The sequence below is a fragment of the Convolutriloba macropyga genome, chromosome 4 (assembly GCF_964194025.1).
Source record: "Convolutriloba macropyga chromosome 4, txConMacr16.3, whole genome shotgun sequence".
Taxonomy (NCBI): domain Eukaryota; kingdom Metazoa; phylum Xenacoelomorpha; order Acoela; family Convolutidae; genus Convolutriloba; species Convolutriloba macropyga.
The window spans coordinates 36,670,308-36,691,164 of NC_134471.1; the positions used below are offsets into that span (position 1 = coordinate 36,670,308).

At 33.1% G+C, this 20,857-nt stretch overlaps 1 protein-coding gene across 4 annotated transcripts in view; it reads left to right on the forward strand.

Annotated features, from left to right (window-relative positions):
- LOC142337647 (uncharacterized) overlaps nt 1-20,857 on the forward strand; it is a 56,098-nt gene that overhangs the window by 19,265 nt on the left and 15,976 nt on the right. For 2 of the 4 annotated variants that reach the window (XM_075387036.1, XM_075387034.1), the window contains exons 3-6: nt 3,093-3,500; nt 6,872-7,762; nt 16,092-16,550; nt 19,882-19,902. In XM_075387036.1, the coding sequence (XP_075243151.1) occupies nt 3,093-3,500; nt 6,872-7,762; nt 16,092-16,550; nt 19,882-19,902 (1,779 nt within the window). The remainder of the gene's footprint in view (nt 1-3,092; nt 3,501-6,871; nt 7,763-16,091; nt 16,551-19,881; nt 19,903-20,857) is intronic. The other 2 variants (XM_075387035.1, XM_075387037.1) reach the window with 2 other exon arrangements.

Here is a 20,857-nt window from a genome sequence, read left to right on the forward strand (position 1 = left end):
TGCAGGTAGCATATTGTAATTATAGTGCCTAGAACAGTGTGATGTCGAAAAATTGTTTAAAGTGTCGGCTTCTTTATGTAATTTTTGTCTTTTTGTGGGAACGTGACTTAGTCTCATTAATTACAGGCTCAAATTAATCCACCGCTTCTTATTGAAATCTTTAGATTTTCATGACTTTTGAAAGTATTTGTTTTCAAAAACGTATTTGAGTTGTTGAGCTTCATCTGTTTTTAAATAGTTTTTGGTCGATTTGTGGCTCAGTCTTTCTAAAGACAGGTCACGACCCATTTCCAGTGAGCTATAGTTTTGTCTTTATGACGGTTTTAGCCTCAAACAATTGTTCTTGGATTTGTTGCTACTGTTACTACGAGATTTCAAAAAAAGTTTGAGATTTTTTTTTATTAGTTCATTTTAAAGGATTTTGATTTTATTTTTAATTTATAGCAATAATCGTATGTCACGTTGGTTTTGAAAGTTTGCTCAATTGCTTCTTATGGAGATATAAATTAGCTTTTTAGTGTTTTCAGCTGATATCTAATGACATTAATAACTGTGAAGTTAATTGTTTTCAAAAATAGAATCGTATTTTTGAACTTCGCGCCTCTTTTTTGCCGACCTGTTAACAAGTCGCATTGAGGACAGGTCCCGCATCTTTTTCAATGAAGTATAGGTCATTTTGTTTGGTTTGGGTGTTACCATGCAATTTTGGTTTTGTTATGATTTTTTTTATTATCGACATCGAGATTTGGTCGTAAATAATTTTTTTAGTGTCCTTTCTAGTAGACCAATTAAGTCAAGAATGTGGATGAGCGGGGTCGGAACATTATGCGCGTATTTACATTAACGAGCCTCCTTGTTGATTATGTAAATTAGAATTGAGCAACTCTCAGCTAAATAAAAGTTTAAAGGCTTAAGTTATTTTCCAGACCAAAATCATAGCGCTGACTAAAGATTTATTGCTAAAATCTGCTCTATTTTGAAAATCTGATTCTACGGAGTCATTGCAATACCTAAATGGTTTATTTTAAGCTCAGTTCCTATTGAATTTACCGAAACAAGAAAACTTTTAAAAAAAATTGATGACTTCTCTAATTTTGGTGACGATTTTCTAACTTTTCAAGAAAAGCAATTATATTTTTCTAACTTTTACTCCAGCAGTTTGTCTTTTAATAAACGACAAATGCGCCTAATTGCAATCCATCATCTAAAATTAACGTCTAATTACTCTCTAGCTGCTTCTATTTTAGCTGACAAAATTCTCCTAGACAAAGCTGTTAGGACGCAAATCTTGTTGCATTTAAGCTCAGCTCAAAATCTAAGACATTTCCTCGCTATAAACTTAAAAAATGTGCAATAACTTAGCAAAGAAACTTCCTGATCAGTTTGGACCCAAAATTACCCAGGTCTAGACCTCGACTCATGAAAAGACAATGCTCGACAAAAATGTGCTATGAAAAGACCATACTGGACTCATTTGAGCTATGAAAAGACTTTAGCTGGACTTTAAGGCATTCTGGACTTTAGCTCGACTCAGATTTTTTGCAAAAGACTTTAGCTGGACCCTAAATTTTACAAAAGACTTTGGCTTGACCCAAAGTTTGTGCTGGACTTAAGCTCGACACAATGTTTGCAAACAAAGTCGAGTTAAAGTCTTTTCATGGGTCCATCATTAGTCTTTTCATGGGTCCATCATTAGTCTTTTCATAAGTCTTATTTTCTGCCATTAACGTTTTGCGTGCAATATTGCATATAACGTAGTCAGCATATGTGATCATGCACCTTTTACGATTCAAAAGAACCATAAATAACTCAAAAACCTGCATTATTTTTTTAAAAAAAAATAGCTAATAATTTTGGTAGGGAAAACAAACTGAATAGCGCCGAAAGTTTTTCATGGCTAATGGGACTAGGACCAATATTCTTAAGCTAGCTGGTTTCATTGAATCAAGTAATGTGGTAATATACTCGATCTGAAAAAACTCTTTAACTTAAGAATTGACAAAATTCTTAAGGCTTTTGGCAGATTTCCAACTGATTCTTAAGTTGGAGTGCTCTGGTGCAAAACTATTTAGTCTTGCTCCGGTTCTGCTTCTGTATGTACAGAAGCAGGAAACAAATAAAAAATTTGAATATTGAAAAAAAACAGACTTATGAAAAGACTAATGGTGGACCCATGAAAAGACCTTAACTCGACTTTGCTGGTTATTAAAAGACTAATGCTGGACCCATGAAAAGACCTTAGCTGGACTTTCTTCGTTATGAAAAGACTTTAGCTCGACCCATGAAAAGATATTAGCTCGACTTTTACTAGGAACCTCGACCGTGTAATTATAGTCAATATTGGCCCCCCTACTAGACTTTTAAAGTCTTTTCATAAGTCGAGGTCTAGGCCTGGGTACCAGTAGTATGTAAGTCTAATTGATATTTGGAAACAAACTAAGGATAGAAATACTTCAGTATTGAATGAGCACTATTTGTTCACATAGCAAGTAAAGTGTTAGGTATGGTCATTCTGATCTCTAAAAAGTTGAAGCGCACTGCTTTGCTGGTAGAAATCAAATTTTAAAACTCCCAGGGAATTTCTTTCACCTTTTGACAGGCTAGTGCTTTTTATTTCAATTGTCATTATTTGAGGCTATTACTGAATGGAATTGAATGTATCTAGATGCAGAATGGACCAACTTTGAAATGGAGAAAATTGAGAAAGTTCAAACTTTGCTATCTATGAAAATTTCAATAAGATATCGCCTTACCAAGAGAAAATTAGCATTTCCAATAAGTCAAATTTATTCACCATTAATTAACATGAGTGAATTTGCTGTCGAACATAATATATGTTTGCAGCTGGTTTTCGAGGCAGTTAAAATGGGAAACTTGTCTTTAAAAACGTTCATTCTTATACCAATGAGTTAGCGCAAATAATATTACCATCCTTGCAAAATCACATTTTTCCTCCGCCAGAACTGTTCAGTTGAGTTATTAATGTTTGAGTTCTATAAAAAAAAATATACTGGTCTTTAAGCGCACCTCCATGTATCACAATAATTAAAACTGATTTTGAACTTGAATATAACTGCGTTTGGTTGTTTCAGCAGACAGAAAAGCTCCAACAAGCTAAGTCACAAGGCCAGGCTCTAATAGCTCGTCTCAAACACGAATGCCTTCTTCTATCCAGAGTGAAAGTCAAAAACCAACTTGAAAACAACAATCCAATATCTGACAGCCCTCAAGACCCCTCTGTGAGTAGATTTACCGCATCATCACCAACAGACAAAATTGCAAATGTGAACAAAAGTATGGAAAATTCCACAAATGGTACCACCCGAGGTTCACCACGTGAAGACTTTCTCGACAATGATGAACTCAGTTTCAGTCCTGTGAAAAAGCGTTCAACTTCATTTCACGATGGTAGATTGCATAATGCGAATAGTAACCACAGTACCAAAGTTTCCTACTCGACAACTTCCTATGTTTGGAATGCACCACAAGTCAATGATGACGTAAGTTGTGTTCAAAAAGAGAAAAAAAGATGCGAAAAAATTTGGCTCATCAAATATGAAATGACAGGCAATCCGTTTTGGTTGTAACGCGATCGAACGGTTAAGACGTCCATTTTTGTTCAAAATCAGCAGTCATGATCTTCATTTCCATGTCTTGGTTTTTAGAACGTTTGCTAGCGTTGCAACCTTAAAGGATTTTTTATATCCTAATACATAGCAAAGAGATTCTAAATATTTTTTTGCTTAAGTGAATATTCAAAAAGTAGTGGGTAATATGAATCATCCAGTCACTTTTAAAAAATGGAAGAAAACCATGCAAAATACCAAGTAAAACAATTCTGGCCTTATATCTCAAATAGCTAAACAGTTCTCAATAAACACGACAAGTTTTCTGAGACTTGAAGCTCAGGCATTGAATGTATGCTTAAAATAACCACGGTTAGTTTTTAAGATAGGGACAGTTAACACTGACTAATTTTAATTTGCCAAAGTTTCAGGATGCACTACATGAAATTCCAAAATTTCCTAGATAATCAGAAGTTCAATTTCATTGAATATCTCGAGTTTTCAGAATAACCACACTCTGCAAACTGCAAACATTTCTTCAAAATTCTGGCTAACACCGCAAACTTCTAAGCGAATTTTGATCAAGGGTAGAAGTTTTGTGGCTTCACCTGCGTGCTGTAGACTAAGCCTAATTCTACTAAACCTTGCGCTTCGTTTTGGAATTGTTTACATATTTTTGAACTACTATAGTGCTTTCAAATTTCAGGAATTTCTACATAATCTCTATTCATTGGCGTTATTATTTGAAAAACAACAAATGTGGTGCCGTTATCAAAAAGATAAACGATTAGGGATAAAGTCTATTCAAAATAAAATCAGTTTCAAATAATCAGGTCAAAAATCTCATGTCGAAGGGGGAAATGACTGTAGAAAAAGTATCTTTTTTCTGTCTGTTTTTAGTTTGCAGCTCTCATCTAAAGTCTTCCTAAAGTGTCCTAAAGGATCCGTTATTTGATGATTTCTTACGTTTTTCGAGTAAGTCACTTTTTTGGTGTCTGCTCAAAATTTTCTGGTTTCTATGTTCTGCTCAAAAGTTTGGCTTGATTATTGGAACTCAGTTTTTTTTTCAATTTATTTTTCTTGAATTTTTTGGTGTTTACGTGTTTATGTTTTTACGTGTTGGCTTAGGAAATCAGCAATGAACACTATTTACTGTAGCTTTGGCATAAAATTAGTTGATTGTTTTTTGTTACCTCTGCATTGGTGATGAAATATATTTTTGCATATAAAAAGTGAGAAGCTTTTTCTTCAACTTTGTGCTCTTATTTGTCTGATATTATTGAGCCCCTTTTCTAAACGGCAAAATCGGTATTAGAAATAGTTTTTTAAGAACTCATTAAGATGAGATCTTCTGTTGAAATTCGTAAGCCACATATAGGGCTGCAAATTTTACATGAACACTATAGATACCCTGGATAATTTTTGATAATATCTTGCGCTGCTTATCTGTTAGCTTTTTTATCCGAGAGTTGGAACTATTTTTCTATCATTTAACCCCTCTATCATTTCGGCCCGGTTTAAATCTTTTATTTAATAAATACTATTAAAGTAGCAATATAATCAATTGGTCATGCCTCACGGGCCATGGCCACGCCTCACCTGCCCATGGGACTTGACATGGAACTATCACAACCAAACATGGTATTAAGTCATCCACTTGATTATTGATCCACTTGGTTAACAAAACAAACATTTAATGTCGACAGCTATTTGGCGGGATGAAATGTATAGGGGTGAAATCATAGAGGAATTAAGTGATAGATGGGTTAAATGATATGGTGTTAAAATATGCGGGGTTAAATGAAACGGAGTGAAAAGAAGTAGAATCGCCAGAACTTGATAAGCAGACGCAAAAAAACTTAATTCAAAATTAATTGATTTCTCAACACTTTGCCAAGATTTGCTTTGTGGGTGTTGAAACAAAATGAGAAGTTGGTTTTGAGGTGTTTTTTTTTATATCATGATCATTTCCTTGCAGTAGAAGCATGCTAAGCTCTCTCTCTCTCTCTCTCTCAAACTATTTCTCACGTATTGAAAAAGTATTTAACTTAGCTTAACATTTTTTTAATTTAGCTTGGAGTGTTTTCCTTTCAAGCTGTCTACCAAATTCAATCCCCTCTTAATTAACCTGTGGGAGCCAAAATTTTTTGATGTCAAAATCATAAATTGGATGTAAAATTTTGCAGAGCTGAATTTTCGAGGCGGTATTTTTAATCTTAGCGGCACCTTTCATGAAATTGATTTTCATGAATAAATAACATTTGCCGACTACACTTTCAAGCGTAATCAAGATGCCGAATTGAATTAAGTATTCTCAGTTCATGGAACATTCCCCACCCCCCTTTGCCTCTCAAATTTTAATCTTTTCACTGTCTCGCCGTAATGTACATGTACAGTTCAGACTAAAAATGTTCAGCTTTTGAAAAATTGGTGAAGCATATTTAATCCGCCACTTGTTATCTACCTAATGATAGCCCGCTATATACACTTCACTATCCACCAGCGAAGCTAGCTCTCAAAATTTACTTTGATAAACACGCCAGTCTCGACCATATCGAGCTATTTTAGGAGCGCCAAAAAGATGGATAGAGGTGGAAAGGTATTAAAATAGAACAGCTAGGGAAGGTCTCTAAATGTCCGCAGTATATTAGCTTTCATCATATGCGTTTTATAGTGTCCGAAATTGCTCCTTTTAGCTGTGCGTGAAATACTTTCATATTGCATTGAAATATATAACCTTTTCACGCACACCGTTAAATCCATCAGCGCTTATAGCTTATTACTTGCAAATATTGAAGTGTTTTTTTTACATACGAGCTATATGTTAAAAATAACGGAAAGCTTAGAAATCGACAGAGAAAAAGAAAGAAAATGTAGCTATAAAAACTATCTGGTAAAAAAAATCGAGAGTTGGAAAAGCAAAAGGTAGACAATTTGAATGTTTGTTCGCCTCCCTGTTCAGAACGCAGTTCAGGTAGCAAACAAAAGTAAAAAAAATTATATCCCAGGTTGGTTTTATACGCGTACATGTTGTACATACGCAATTGTATCGCTTTGGCAAACGCGCATTGTGTATGCATAATTTACGTAATTTCCGTTTCGCCATTTTATAGATTAAAAAGCTTTCTCAATTCTTTTCCGTACTTTAAGTATGCACACTTGAAAAAAAAAACGAATTGTAAAAGTCTAGGTGTGTTTTTAAAGGTAATATTGAACATTTTACTCTCTTTTAATTAAACTCGACTTTGGATTTCACCTTTTGTTTATTTTTATTTATTTCTCAACGTTGTTGTTTTTTAATCCAGCAGAAATCTGGAAGCATCAGCTCATCCAAAGGCGGGGATAAGTCAAAACAACAAGAAACAAACGCCAAAAGGTCTGGAAAATATGGCGACAGGCAAAAACAAGGAGCCGGTTCCTTTCAGGAAAACGTATCAGCTCCTGACAGACAAAATAACCAGACCCGAACCGGAACAAAGCCCTCAAGAGACCGGAACTCTATAAACAATAGCTCAATTTCACCCCAACAAATTTCTTCAACTGAAATATTAACAGCCGATGCTAATTTATCAAAAGGTGTTAAAAATTACAAAAACGGACAAAATTTTGCCAATCACGGTTCTCGAACATCTGAACAAGTTGATAATGATCTCGATGGCGATGATAATAAATTATTAACTAAATCGGTTATACATCCAATCAGATCCAGTACACCATCAGCAAGCCGAGAGGTTCTAGCCGAAAACCACGAAGCCGACGTACGAACCAGCGTTGACAATAAAACTAGTGATTCGGCTAACTTAACACAATCAGGAATTCGACCTCATGAAACAAAACATCTGCAAAGATTGCAAGATGAAATTTTGAAGGAATCGGAAGACTTAATAGAAGAGCATTACCAACTTGGTGAGTCCAATTTTGGAGATTATCCCAAGGAGGGCATCGTAAATAAGGGCAAAATTAGCCCTCATCCCCAAGAACGGGAAAGAACTGACAAGGTAATACAGTCGCCCAAATTAACCCGTCCTAATTCTTCAGCTGAAAAGGAGGAGAATACAAACTCTACTATCACTACTCCCGATGATGAGAAAGGAGCAAATAAAGAAGTAAATCCCTCAAAATCCGCTCAGAAATCCGCTTCAAATCTTCAAAACAGAGCATCAAAAGCACGATCAATTCACATAGCAGAACCCGAGGTAATTTTTAATTCAAGTAATTTTTAGAGATAAGAGAGTGTGCTCTTAGTGATCATCCGTTATATAGTTTCATATTGTTAGAGATATAAGGAGTGACCATAAGTTCATCTTGTATCATCCTTCTTTAGCTGATCCGGCTTTATTGTTTATTGGAAATATCTATTTGGTGCCAAATCGTAAATTTTCAGATACAATTTCAAGATAGCTTCTTTCAAGATAAAATTAAGCAAGTTCACCTAGACTTCTTTTTTCCATCAAAAGCGGTAATTATTGCTTCGCAACCTATAATTGTTACTGCCCGTATCCAAAAATTGAAGAGCAAAACTTATATTCCACGTTTTTAAGCTAAACAGAAACTTTAATGAATCAATGAATTGTTGTAAATTTTCCAACAAATCGTGAAGTTTTAAAAAAAATTGATATTCCTTTACAGTTCCTACCAAACAATTGAAGAACTATCTTCTCATCTATAATTTTCGTTCACCCAATTTTGATTGATCCATATATTTGTTGAAGAAAACTGTGGGTGGTAAGAATAAGATTCATGTAGAATACTTATTGCAAGAATTGTCTCAACTGCATTTTCAGCAGTTACAGAGTTGTAATTTTTTGAACTTTGCTTTCTATTTCGAAGCTGATTTAGAGCGTTTCCAATAAAATTTCAACTTTTTTTGCTTAAAATGATTTACAGATAGTCAGAATTGAATCATAAACAAGGCTGCTCATCTGAGTCTGGGCGTAGCACAGAATTTTCCAACATATCTTCCAAGGTTGCAAAACCAACTTTTAAGTTATCTCAGAGAAACCGTTGGGATTATCCGAAAGCAACTTATATGCATTGCAGAAAGTTACTCGTATTGTACTGAACAAAAAACTGTTTACCACATTCTAGAAAGATAAGTGTAGTGCAACGTGAAACACGCAGACACTGGAAACCATACAAATCAAAAAACACCACACATTACCCAAAAAACACCAACACCAAAAAACTTTTTAAAAATTCTACTTTTGGCAGTTGGTGCCTGCTCACAGTTTGTCAGTGTTCACTTAGGTCTTCTGTATTTTTTGTCTGTTTTTCTTTAAAAAATAAATGTAGACTTTTGAGACAATTGTTTTCATAATTTCAATAACTTTAATTTTCCTGAGAATAAGTGAATAAAAATGTTTAAAAAACATTCGCAGACGTGTTATCCACGAATTTTAAAACAAAACCGAGTTTAGGTTTTGCCCTTATTTGAAGCTGCATTGTATTGAAAATTTTAAATAATGTGTTCTATATTTCTCAACTACAGTCAGTTTTTGCGATTAAACCTATACTTGTAACTAAGATTTAAAGGAACCAAATCCCTCAGACTAGCTTTCTCTTTCTTTCTCTTTTTCTATTGCACGCACATACCACAAACACTACAAACACGCATAAACATGCAAACACGCGCAGAACACGAACACACACTTGCAAAAACACAAATACAAACACAGACACCAAAAAACATTAAATTTTTCCTTTTGTCTTTTTGACATCTGGTCCTTTTTAAGGGTTTATGAGCATTCTTTTTTGTCTTGATTGTTTCTATAAAAACACTAGATGTGGACTTCTGGATTTTATGGTATCGTTAATTTTGAAATTGATATTAAAACTTGCAATAAATTTTTTTAAACATGTTAACTTTTTTTATTTTTCTTGATTTGATTTTCGAATTGATGTTCGAAATTTTGCACACTTGTTTTCAACGAGACCTGAAAACGGAGTTTTGGTATGATATTTACCTACTGCCTCATTTTGTGGCAAATATTACGTTTTTATTTAATTTTTTCATGGGTTCTGACCGTTTTTGCAATCTACCTTCATTTGGAACTAAGATTTAAAGGAGCTACCTCCACCGCACTAACTCTCTCCATCTCCCGCATACTTATTTATATAACACACTTTTCATACTCGCAGACACATGCTATAAAGCGCGCGCACACACACACACACACACACACACACACACACACACACAGTGTGTTTGTGTGAGATAGAGAGAGAGTAGCGCAAAAATACAGACCTCGGAACCAAACAAAATTTTAGGTGTGGACTTCTTGAGGCAATTGTATTGTTAATCTTAATGTTGAAACTAAATTTGAAAAAAAATTTTATGTTTTCAAAATTTATGTCTTCTTTGATATTTTTTTACAATCAGCTAAAATTGCAATTTGTAGCAAATATTTATTGTTCTGCGCTCTGTATCTAAATTTACGTACATGTGAAGTAACGCTACAATCTTTCCTTAAAGACTCTCAAATATGTCGTTGAGGAGTGTTGACTATCAGTGAAATTCACGTTTTGGCCCTTTAACCATCTGAAGTATTAAATATTTTTCTAAAAAAAGCAAATTTGTAAAATTTTTACAAGAACTGAAAAGAAAAGACAATTCCTTTTTCTAAATAAATTTGAGCTCTTCAACAGTGCAGTTTTACAATCACAGAATAATTTTGTTTGGCTTTTTACAGAAATGCTCAAAAACTGGAAAAGCTTAGTTAGCAGAGCACTTTCATAGTACAAGGCAGTAAAAAAATATTTCATGTACATTTCAAATAAAAACAAACGTTCGTACTAATTTTTTTAAAACGGACAATCCATAAACACTATAACACTCAAAATTGTCTGTAATTCCTTAGTCTAGAAATTTTTTTCCGAACGATCTAATTTAACAATTTAAAGAATACAAAAACGATTTAAAAAAATGATTCAAATTCTACCTTTCAGTATTGATTTTGGATGAATTGATGATCATTTCATAAAATTGTCCATTTAGAAAAAAAATATTAATGTTGATTTCATAAATTTGTATTTTAACAACTCCAAGCGTTTGAAAATACAGATTTGGCTGGTTTTTGAAATAAGAAGAGCTGTTTATAAAACAGCTCTGCAATTTAGAAAGGAGTACATTTTTCTCATTTTAGATTGTATTTTCATTATTTACTTTTACTATTTTGAGAACTCTAAACTGACGTAAGTCTTCGGTTTCCCATAAAATTTTTTGACGCAAAAAAGAGAGTTTGAGTTAGATTTTGTAACCAGGACAATACATAGAGACGGTTAAAAAGTTTTTTGAAACCAAAATTTTTTGAAAAAAAAAAACAAAATTGTTTTTTTTGTAATTTTAGATTTAATAGTTGAAATTGTTCTTTTGGTCTTCAAACTAAGGGAATTTCTGGTTGCAAATCTCCATTTAACTTAACTATTGTCACCACAGTTTTATTTGTTTGTTTTTATCTTATGTTTCAGCGGTGACCTGTCCACTCTGAGCAATGTTCCCCACCCACCCTGCAAGCAAAATTCTTTTTTCCTTTTTTATATTTTCTTCGAAATTTTACAGATACCCCCTTCTTCTTTCTTTATTGATAAATATTTAAATAAATGAAAACTAGATTCTGGAGGCTGAAAATATGCATTTTTGTTTCTCTACGGTGCGTAAACAAAAAGTGAAGAATTGATTGAAGAAAAAAGCCAGCCTCGCAATTTTTTTCCTCTATTTTTTTAAAATAAAGTTGGAACAAAAAGAGCAACCCAATTAACCTGCTTAAGCGAACGTAACTTAAATAAAGTTTGACTCTCTTGGGACATTAAGTTTTGAGGATTTTATATTTTATTTTTTGGGAGTTTTTTGCAATATCGGATTTTTAATAAATTTTAGAAGCTGCTTAATGTTTTAAAATCTTTATCACCTGAACTACAGTAACTTTTTATGTCGCGTCTATGAATGAAGGATTTTTGACTCTTTTTTGAAAGGCCACTAAATTTTAGTCGGTTCTGTTTCGTGTTAATTTCAATTGGCAATGGAAATTGTTTATCTTACCTGGACCGTTTACTTAAAAATTTCTATTTTTGTTAACTTTGCGGTGGGATCCTTAAAATTTTTATCAAGCTTAGTTATAGTTTTATGTTCTATGTTTTTGCTAACTGTATATAACCATTACATTTCTTCAAAAAGCTGCTTAATCTTTAGTCATTGTTGCCAATCGAAAATTAAACAAAAAACAGAAAAAAGTTCAGTCTATTGGTTTTGTTCAAAGTTATCATTATTTTGAACTTGGTTCGTAAATGCTATTTTTTTCTATGAACTTCATCACAATTGCTTGTCCCTCACTACTAAATCAAGAAATATAAACGGTAATCAAGCCCTTTTCTGTAAATGTAAACCATCCGCTAAGGCTGTATTGAAAATTTCGTTGTAACTTTTTTCCATGACTTAGAAAAGATTCACAGAGCCTTTGGTCTACTCTTACAACTCTATAGACTATTAAATTGTTTTACCAGTTGTTGCAGCACAATTCAAAAGAATGAAAAGCACTGCACAGTGTTTATTTTGCACATATTCACTTTTTTAATTTTTGCAACTATTGGCGATAACTTTTGTGCAATTTTATTGAAATCAAGCTGACCAATTCCTTTCTGCGTTTTTCAAAAATTGCACGAAACTCTTGTCAGAGTTTTTCAAGAAAAAGGGTAGATCTGAAAATTAATATAAAAACATTTGGTTTCTAATTCATATTCTTTTTTCCTAGTTCTTTTCACCCTTTGCCAATTATCTGACATACTTTTCATATGCCCAAGCGTCCCTTGTACATTGATTTTTAAATATTTACGTTTGAGGCAGCATAAAACTAACTTTGACAATTAAGTAAGAGATGGCAGATTGCATAGTCCCAAGCTTTTTTGTTCAACAAATTTGGATGTGTGTTTGATTTTGATATGTCAAAAATTTGTTTCGGTGCACATTGTGTATCAAAACACAAATACAACTGTTAATAGTAAGAAATAATGTTTTTACTACCTAGATTGGTTCTCATTACTGCTTAGAATATTATTCATTTTATGTGGTTTTTCGGCTTCTAATCTCGGCTTTGCTGAAGAGAGTCACAATCGTACCCGGACTGAGCGGTAAGTCAATATCAGTACTGGGCACGTCAGATTGCAAGTCTTATATCAGTAGTGATTCAGAGCTATGATCATGTCACTTATTACACTTGTCAGTATAAGTGTAAGTCTTGGCCAAGACGTGCTAGTCTAAATGCAAGTCTTGGCCAAGATGTGCACGTCTAAATGCAAGTCTTGGCCAAGACGTTCACGTCTAAATGCAAGTCTTGGCCAAGAGTTGGCACGTCTAAAACGCGTCAAAAATGGCCGAAAAAACGTCCAAAATAGGTCCAACAAACGTTAAAAATATCCGAAAAAAAACGTCAGAAATGGACGAAAAACACGTCCAAAATAGTTCCAACAAACGTCAAAAATGGCCGAAAAAAAACGTCAGAAATGGCCGACAAAAACGTCCAAAATAGGTCCAATAAACGTCAAAAATAGCTGAAAAAACGTCAGAAATGGTCAACAAGAACGTCCAACAAACGTCAAACATAGCCGAAAAAACGTCAGAAATGCAGAAATGGCCTATAAAAACGTCCAAATCGTAGTACGTTGCAAAATTCTTTGGAATTCGAAATTTTACACACAAAATTTTTTGAATAGTTAGTTTTGACTTGGTAATCAACTTGAAACTGTACTCCAAGTCTTGGCAAAGACTTGTCAGAATTGCAGACAAGCACAGTGCTGATATGTGCAAGAAGACTTGCATTTAGACTGGCCTAGTACTGATCCTGGCTTGCAGTTCAGTCCGGGTATAGAAATCCATATTTCTTGTGGGAGAATTTGAATTTTTGAACAGATGAGATTCCTTTCCCTTTGTTCTCTACAATGCGTTTGATCGTCTTTGGTTGTTTTTGTTCTTTTCGGTCTTCCCGCTTTTTGTCGAATTACAATCATCTTGATTGATTTAAGGTTTTCAAATTTTATCCTCTTAATCTGGAGGCATGCCAATGTGCAACAATTCACTTCTTTTATAACACTATTGCGTCAAATGACTCAAAACTATTTCTTAAATGGCTTATGATAGCCAAAGTAAAACGCATAATTCAAAAAAGACCTTCTAATACATTTTTTAATTCAAATTTTGTGTAAGTCCGACGGTGAAAGAAAATAAATTGATTTTTTTATTCAACTTACTTCAACGAAAGGAATAGTTTGTTTTCTTTTATGTTTTACATGAAACATATGACCGCTGCAATTCAGCGACTATGTCGAACTGTTTCGTTTATTCCTCCAAAGAACCCATGGAAACGTTTTAAAATGGGTGCCAAAATCCATCGGACATTAATGTTTTCAAAAACAATATTTGTACCCCAATTTTATCAACTAAAAGATTCGTTTAATGCTGTTCACTAGTGCTCCTAACTAGAAAAGAATCAAGGTGTTTGACACTTCGTAGCATACTTTGATATCGATTGCCGCAACACATTTTTTGTTTGCACATTTTTCTAACGACCAGCTTTTGAATCAACTCTTATATGTGCTATCGTTTCTATTTTATTGCATTTAAACTTTTTTAAGCAATTGTAAACAAAAGGGTTTGAACGTTTGTTCGAAATTTGTTGTCTTTAAAATAACTAATTTGTGTTAATGAAATTATTTGCCAGCATCATCAAATTTTTTTTATTGTTTAGAAATGTAACCTTAGGAAGAATTGGAAATAATGGGAAATCAGGTTTAACACCAAAATGTGCAAGCTTGAATTAAAAATGCGGACAATGTAGGAAGTGCATGCGATAGAATGAATGCACGAGAAAAATCATTGTTAATTTATTTTCCAAAAGTAAAAAAAAAATATGAGGTTTTTCACGACACTAACATATGGTATTTTTATAGCATTCCATAAGTTGGTAATATTTTGGCCACAGTTCAACTATCAGCTTTTCTTCAAAACAAAATAAGTGTTTTCTGGTTTTCAAAAAATTCCCTGTTATTAAACATCCTAATAATTGATTGTGTAAACTACAACAACTAAAAAATCAAGTCTGCCTATTTTTGCAGTGAGTTTTTGATATCAATTTAACTTAAATAATTTTTTTACAAACTCTTTTATTAAAATTTTTCATCCGAAACAGACAATGATAACTCAACTAGTTATTTTGTGAAGTCAAGCAAAGAGAAAAGCAACGTTTAAAATGTTTGCCAACTAAATTACGGTTTCCATCGAAAGACAACATTTTGATGCAGTTTTTCAGAATATTTTTTTTTGTTAAAGGTCTATATAATTGTTATAGTTTATCTATTATCAAATAAAATATATTGTGAAACCTGGGTTAAAAATAGGAGCATCCAAAAAACGGTTGATTTTTATAACATTGGAAGTAATTTACGGTGCAATTTTTGTTTTGCAAAATGAGCAGTCAAACTTTGTCCAGACAAATTTCATAAAAGATTTCTGAGCAACCAAAACTGCCAAAACAAATGACAATTTGGTGCAACTACATTGGTCAATGAATTGATGAAAAAATTTCACCTTTCAATTTTATTCATTTGTTTTTCAGCTTATCTAACAGAACCTTTAAATCAAAAAACTGAGAAAATTTGATTTGATTGAATTGCATTTGATTTCTCTGTGAGGAAAATTTTTCTGATTTTTTTGTTTTTACTGCTGATAATCAAACGTGCTGTTTTTGCCGTACTTAAATGTTACTAGCCATTAAAATTCAGTTTTTACTCAATTTCGTTAGTTGTTTTTTCATACAGAAAATGCCATATCTCAGAATATCAACTTGTACTTTTGTCTAGTAGTACAAAGTAAAGCAATTTCTGTTAAATCTTTGGCAAATATTTGTGGGTTCTATATTTTATATTAGCAAAATCTAATAATTGAAGTCACTGTAAATCGCTAATTTAATAAAGTTTGACAGAAAAAGCACTAGAAAAAAATTGAAAATAATTAAGGCGGTGAATTAAGTGAAACTCTGGGTCCTGTTTAAGCCCGCCATTTTCAAGATTGTGAATAAATCTCGCCCATAGCTTTTATTTTTGCATAACGGGTGAGTTGTTTTTTTGAGTTTTTTTAAGATATTCTGCGTCATTCATAAAACTTTCTAAAAGCCTCTTTACTCTACTTTGATCAAAAATGCGCTGCCATGGCAAACTTATTGGTGAAAAACATTTGCAAATAAGACTAATTGCCCTCTATTGTTGATTTTTTAATAAATGTCATGCCAGTTTATTTCAGGTTCCATGCTGTGACTTCCGTTCGATCCTGTAAAACTTAATGTATACATTTGTTGCTATATATGTACAGGAATCGGTTTGATAAATAATGACTTGTCATCGTGCTATTAGGTGCACAAGCCATGTATGATATAAGTTAAAATATAAATTGTCTTTATTTCAACAATTACTTTCAATATTTTTTGTGCCCCTGGCTGCTGGTTGAAAACATGTCAACTCTTTATAATGTATGTTACGCAGGTGTACTTAACGAGAGCCGTCAGCCGAAGCGAAAGTCAGCCCCATTTTATAACAAGCAACAACACTCCAGCAAACAGCCAATCTCCAAAATCTCCAAACCAACACTCAGCTCATGACACGAGACGAATCCATTTCCAAGACACAGCCAATCACAACTTCCGAGACGACTACTACGACAACGAACCTTTAGAGAAGCATTACATAATCAGCTTGCAAGACAGTGATGACGTAATAGACCGACTTCCGTTATCTTCTCACTCTCGCGGCAAAGAAGTCTATAGTGGTGTGGTGAAAAGTACCTCTAAGCAGAATGACGGGAACAGTAGTGGGAACAGTAGTGGTGGGAACTACTCGCAGTCTAATCTTCTGCAGGAACTTGAGAGATTGAGGAAGAATAACATGGAGATGCAGAGTGTGATTGATCAGTTGACGGAAGAGATCAAACTGCGTGATCGCACGGTTAGTTCCTGGCATTGTTAGAATCGGCTTGTAATGCATTCCCAGGTTGACTCCATACTTCAAAAAGTTATAAAAGAACAACTTCCTTCTATGGCTTCTATGAAAGATGTACTCATTGAACTTCCATTTTATGAACTTTTCAAGTTTTAGTCATAGAAATTTTATATATGACAAATTGGTAATTTTACCAATATTTTATAGCTTTTTCATTTATAAAGTCAGTGTTAAATAAGAGATAAGTTCTAAGATTCGAACATTTTCTCAACCGGGGTCTGCCGAGATCGTGAGATGGAACTATTCGACTTGTAAGACTACTGCACACTAATTTTCTAATAGAAACTTAGATTGTGCAGGGCGTCAAAAGGAAACCAATCCTGATCTTCCAAAGAGTTGTTATAGTAACTATACCGTCTTGCACAAAAAAACAACCATTTTCTGGCACGGCATAACGGTAATAACAAATAAGAACACCTTATCACAAAAAAAAATATACAACCAACAAACCGGTTTTTCTATCGGGAAATCTAGCACCCAATATTGAAAAGCGAAGCATAATCTTTCGAAGCCCTAGATTTTACACTAAGTATTCTATTCATTAACTAAGCGTATATACTAACTTAATTTCGCTGAATTTACTTCACTAGCTTTATCCGATACCCTTTAGTAATTATATCTTCAACTGTACGATAAAATTCCACGATAAATCGGCAGTGGATATTTGTTTCGCTACATATTCATCCAAGCAACTTGACGGAAAAATAATGTGGTAATTATATTTACTCTTCTTCTAATTGTAGATGAATTACAATGACGGGTGTCTTCAGTAATTGTAAAATTATATAAAAATTTGTAAAACTATTAGGATAAAATTATCACAATTTTTTGCCGACTGAAAGCAGACTCTTTTATCTGGCTGCATATATTGAGCCCCAATGTAACAATCTTTGGAATTGAATTATATTTTCCCAGTTGTTTGATTGTTTAATGTTTATTTTCTTTTTTGTAGTGTTTTGTGTTTATTTTCTTCTAATGTTTAATTAATGTTTATTTTCTTTTTTGTAGCATTTTTTGTAAACGTCTTATTCTTTTTTTTGATGCAAAGTTTTTGTTGAATCGTTTTTACTTTTTGATTGACTTTTAGGCCCTTGATTTTTACCCTTGACTCTGTCATTTGAAATCTGTCATTTTCAAATCAGTCATTTTGAAATCTGTCATTTTACCCTGTCATTTGAAATCCTCCGTTATATATTAGTTACTCCCCAACTGAAATGAGCTGGAAATGATTAGAGCTACTAGTTGTTCGGGAGCAATTCTTCCAAAGTTCATCAAACGAAGATTTTCCTAAATTTTGTTTGCGTCATTTTTTATACAAATTTTTATTTGATCGTTTTTACGTCTTTCGAATTTGGTTTTTTACCCTCACAATAAACCTCCTCAGCTAAATACGAAAGGAAGTTGCAATGAGTTCTTTTGTGTATTTTCGACAATTTTTTTTACAATTTCAGCAACCGGGAGTTTTTGTTGTCTTAGGATGAAATTGGGCAAAAACTGACCAGCTAAGTCTTTTGAACGTCATTTCAAAAGCAACAAATTTTAAATTGATTTAGTAAAAAAATTCTTTCAAATTCTAATTATCAAAATTTAACTTCCGCTATCACCGATAACAGTACTGAAAATAGAACTTATTGCTTTTCACCTCGTTCTGTGATTTGAGTTTAACTGAATGAAAATTTATCTGTGCTTCGGCATGCGTGATATTGTCAGCTTATCATACGTAAATTTTTGCATAAATGGATCACGTTGTTAGGGATAGTATGTTTGTGCTCAAATTATAGATAGAAAACTGTAGTTGGAAAAGGAGTTCAAGGGTCCTCAGCATTTCATCATTCCTTGACAGGTTTTTAGAGCTTTTAGATTTTCACCGAAGAATTAACTCAAAAACGTCGAAAAAAATATTTTTGACAAAAACAGTTTTAGGATTACCGTTATTATGAAAATAATGGATAAAATGCAAATTTTTCAGATTTTTTGATGAAAAGGTTGTTTACGACTTGTTTCCTAATGTTTTAAGAAATTATCTATATATTTTTTCCCGAAAAAATAATTCGAATGTACTTTTATTTCTACTTCTTTCTTATATGCTTCTGGAAATTATTTATTTTTAAGTAAACTAAAGATTGCAAGCTGCTTGATTTAGCATAGAAATCAACGAAAATATTTTAAAAGTGAAAAAAAACGATTCCACAATTTTTCGACATTTTGCTGAGACTGAAGATGGGCTCTGCCAATTGTTGCAATGGTTCCAAGCTAAATTATCCTGATTCATCGCGTTGCATTTTCACTTGAACTAAGCTGAGGAAAAAAATTAAATCGTTTGTAAAAGCTTCTTTATTAGTTTTTAACTCTGAGTTTTAATTATAGCATAAAACATTGTTAACAAATGTTTAATGAACTCTTGGAAGATCAGAGTTAGTTGAAAACGTGTTCATCTGAGGATTTTGGTTTGAAAAAATTTTATGGCAAACATTTAGCTTGAGCGCAATCTTTTAATGGCTTTGCTTTACGGATTTTTTCACCAAACAATTATATCTTTGTTGCAAAATGATTTTCAGAAAGGGGCCGAAAATCAGTTTTTTTCGTGAATGAGACAGATAGTAGGATACTTTAATTTATTTCACGCAAGAATTATTCAATCCTACACAGTAGTTCATTGGTACATATTAGGAAGTACTTTAAGTCCAGAAAGTCCTTTTTTTAATAGGGTGATACTGAATGTGCCGTTTTTGAGAATGCGTTGTTTCTTTTTTTCAATATAACAAACAATTTCCATTTTCCCTTGTTTGTTTTCCTCTTTTGGTGAAAATTAGATAACTCAAAATCGATCATACTGTACACATAAGTTTTTTTATAATTACACTACAATAATGAAACGTAAACAACCGCAAATAAGTATGCAATTTCGAAACATGAATGCGAAACCAAACAATCTTATTGACCAGATCTCTCTATTTTGAGAAAAATTATAGCCCGTAATGATTTACAACTGAAGACTAAGTTCTCACGATAGTTCTACTATGACAAAATCATTGCCAAAAAGTCTGTCAAAACTTGGCCTAGCGTATGTATTAGCCAGACCTCTTTTTATGTTCAAAGAGTGCTTTGGTTTAATTTGATAACTCCCCGAATATAGCAACTGGCCAGCTTATACTTTCATTTGTTTTTACTATTCTGCTGGTCCAATTTTGTACAACTAATATTATGCTATTTTACTTTGATATCGAGGTCAACTGAGCGTGATGTTTTATATAACATGTAAATATTTTACGTACAGCAAGCCTACTACGACGAATTGGTAAGTTGTTCAATCATGTTCTCATGTAGACTGAATGATGTGCGATATATAGATGTCCTCATCGAAGTGTGATATCATTCTACAGTTGCATTTCATCTTCCCCTTATTACTTCCTGTTTCTTTACCAGTGTGGATTATGGAAAACTGTGCTCGTTGAAAGTTCAATTTTTCTTTTAGTTTTCTTTAGTTCTTTCGATTTTAGATCTTCTAATCAGTAATGGTCATCTTGAAATTGACAGATAACACCGGAGCTTACTCCAGAAATTCAAGGAAATCACAAGTAGCCATAGGGACAAGATTATGCAACTATGGGACGTCTTCCGAGATTTTTTAAAATCAAAATGGACAATTTTGTGTGACTTAAAAATTCATAACTATGTCTAAGAGATGAAAAAAACCAAAAAATTGTCAGCTCATGTTTTTTTCTCAAATACATCTGTTCCTAGTTTTTGTCAAGTTCGTCGAAAAATATATTTCCAATTGTGCAAAGTTGTGTCGCCAGCTGCATATTTGTTAATAGCCGCCCTCATCCTCTCAGCCGGCTATTATAGCGCTCCTATTTTTTACAATTCAAAGAATTTTTTACAATTCAAAGAATTTGAATTGTATTGGGGCGCTGTCTTTTTTTTAAGATCTGTTCACACATTTTCATGATTTTTGAAGTCAAATTGGAGTAGTGATTATGGTCACGCTGAAACCGGAAAAGGAGCCAAAAAGCGAGTGGTTTTGCGGCGTGAATTTTTTCGCTCTTATTTTAAATTAGAGTGAGAATACGGTGTTTGAACAAAAATTTGGTTTCTCGGTAGTGGTTTTTTGTTCACATGCGGCAATTTCACTCTGATTTTTACTGTTTTTTTGTTTTATTGGATCGGATTTTTTTCTAAGTGATTTTCCCAATCCTTTCACAACTCATTCTAGACCTAGCTTTTTTGTTTGAATTAAATTTTCATTTCTC